This window comes from Egretta garzetta, unplaced genomic scaffold (assembly GCF_000687185.1).
Source record: "Egretta garzetta isolate BGI_Z169 unplaced genomic scaffold, ASM68718v1 scaffold486, whole genome shotgun sequence".
NCBI lineage: Eukaryota > Metazoa > Chordata > Aves > Pelecaniformes > Ardeidae > Egretta > Egretta garzetta.
In genome coordinates this window covers 2,373,252-2,374,481 of record NW_009260126.1, presented here as the reverse complement: position 1 = coordinate 2,374,481, position 1,230 = coordinate 2,373,252, and the positions used below count along the sequence as shown (strand labels likewise).

The window sequence follows — 1,230 nt, the reverse complement described above, 5'->3', positions numbered from 1 at the left end:
GGAAGTTGTGCATGCGATTGCTATGGTATCACTGGTACTTGTTGAATGTGCTGTTAAATGGGAGTATAATAAGTAATAACTTCTATTTAATACTGCGGCTGCAATAATTCCTAGTGTAGGAGTTAGTTTTACATGTTGTTGTAGAGTTTCCATATGGTTTCAGTGACCGAAATTCATTTCTTGATAGTCCAGTGTTGGGATTGAGAAACGAAGAGGACTTGTGGCTCTGGAACTGGAAGAATTTGGGAACTGTTAAGTGTCTGATAATCGTAACTATTTTCTGTAACAGCTTTGCAGAAACTTCCAGTGCTGAGATATACACCCTTTGTTACTGCTTGGATTAGGGCAGTAGATGTGGGGGAAAAGTACTTGGAAAACATTCAGTATGTTACCAGGTGAGGCACTGAATTGTCAGAGGCAATTGATCGTATCAACAACAGCAATACTGGGTTTGAGGCAAGTAAGTGAACAGTAGGATATACCAAGTGATCAGGGAATGAGTGACAGGTTTTGTGCTGATTTTGGATTACTTCAGGGCATTTCTTAATATTTATATACCAGTTGTTTAGAATAAGGCCTTTTTTTTTTTCTTATAGGTTCCATCACTGAATGATGTTCCTGTACATTACCTAAAGCCCAACAGTTTAGTGAAATTTCGCTGCATGGTTCAAGATATGTTTGATCCTGAGTTTTACATGGGAGTATATGAAACAGTTGACCCAAACACAAATGCACGTGTAAGTGAAATGCTGGTTTATTATCTTAGTAAATGTTCAGCATTTTCTCCATTCTTGTCTCTGTATTTTCTCTAGTTTCTGAACTAAACCTATGGAGTCTGGGTGCTATCTAATACAAGTCTGTTTATATGGCTCAAATGGTGTCAGTAATAACATCACTTCTTACATTTCTGTTGAGGAACAAAAATTACTAAAATAATCAAAGTATGTCTTCAAAGGACTTTAGACCGCAATGATTTTGGTCTAAGTCAGTCATATTCAGGATGCTGTCAGAAACATAATGATTGCATTGTGTTTTCCTTCTTGACAGGTTTTGCATTTTGGTAAATACAGAGATGTGGCAGAATGTGGGGTAAGTTACACATGTTATAGGAATTTTGAGATGACATATTAGAGAGAAAGATGCAGTTTACAAGTGCAGTATAGCTTATTTGGTACTCATCAGTGGATTCCTGGAGATGCTGCTCTTAAATGCAAAATTCATCTCGGGTTT

The 1,230-nt window shown here is 37.1% G+C and overlaps 1 protein-coding gene across 1 annotated transcript in view; it reads left to right on the top strand.

Moving 5' to 3' along the window:
- Positions 1-721: 721 nt before the first annotated feature.
- The window catches only part of LOC104128603 (minichromosome maintenance complex binding protein), a 15,601-nt gene continuing 15,092 nt past the window's right edge, over positions 722-1,230 (top strand). Inside the window, exons 1-2 of the mRNA XM_035896896.1 lie at positions 722-737; positions 1,048-1,089. Coding sequence (XP_035752789.1) covers positions 1,083-1,089 — 7 coding nt within the window. The 5' untranslated portion in view covers positions 722-737; positions 1,048-1,082. The remainder of the gene's footprint in view (positions 738-1,047; positions 1,090-1,230) is intronic.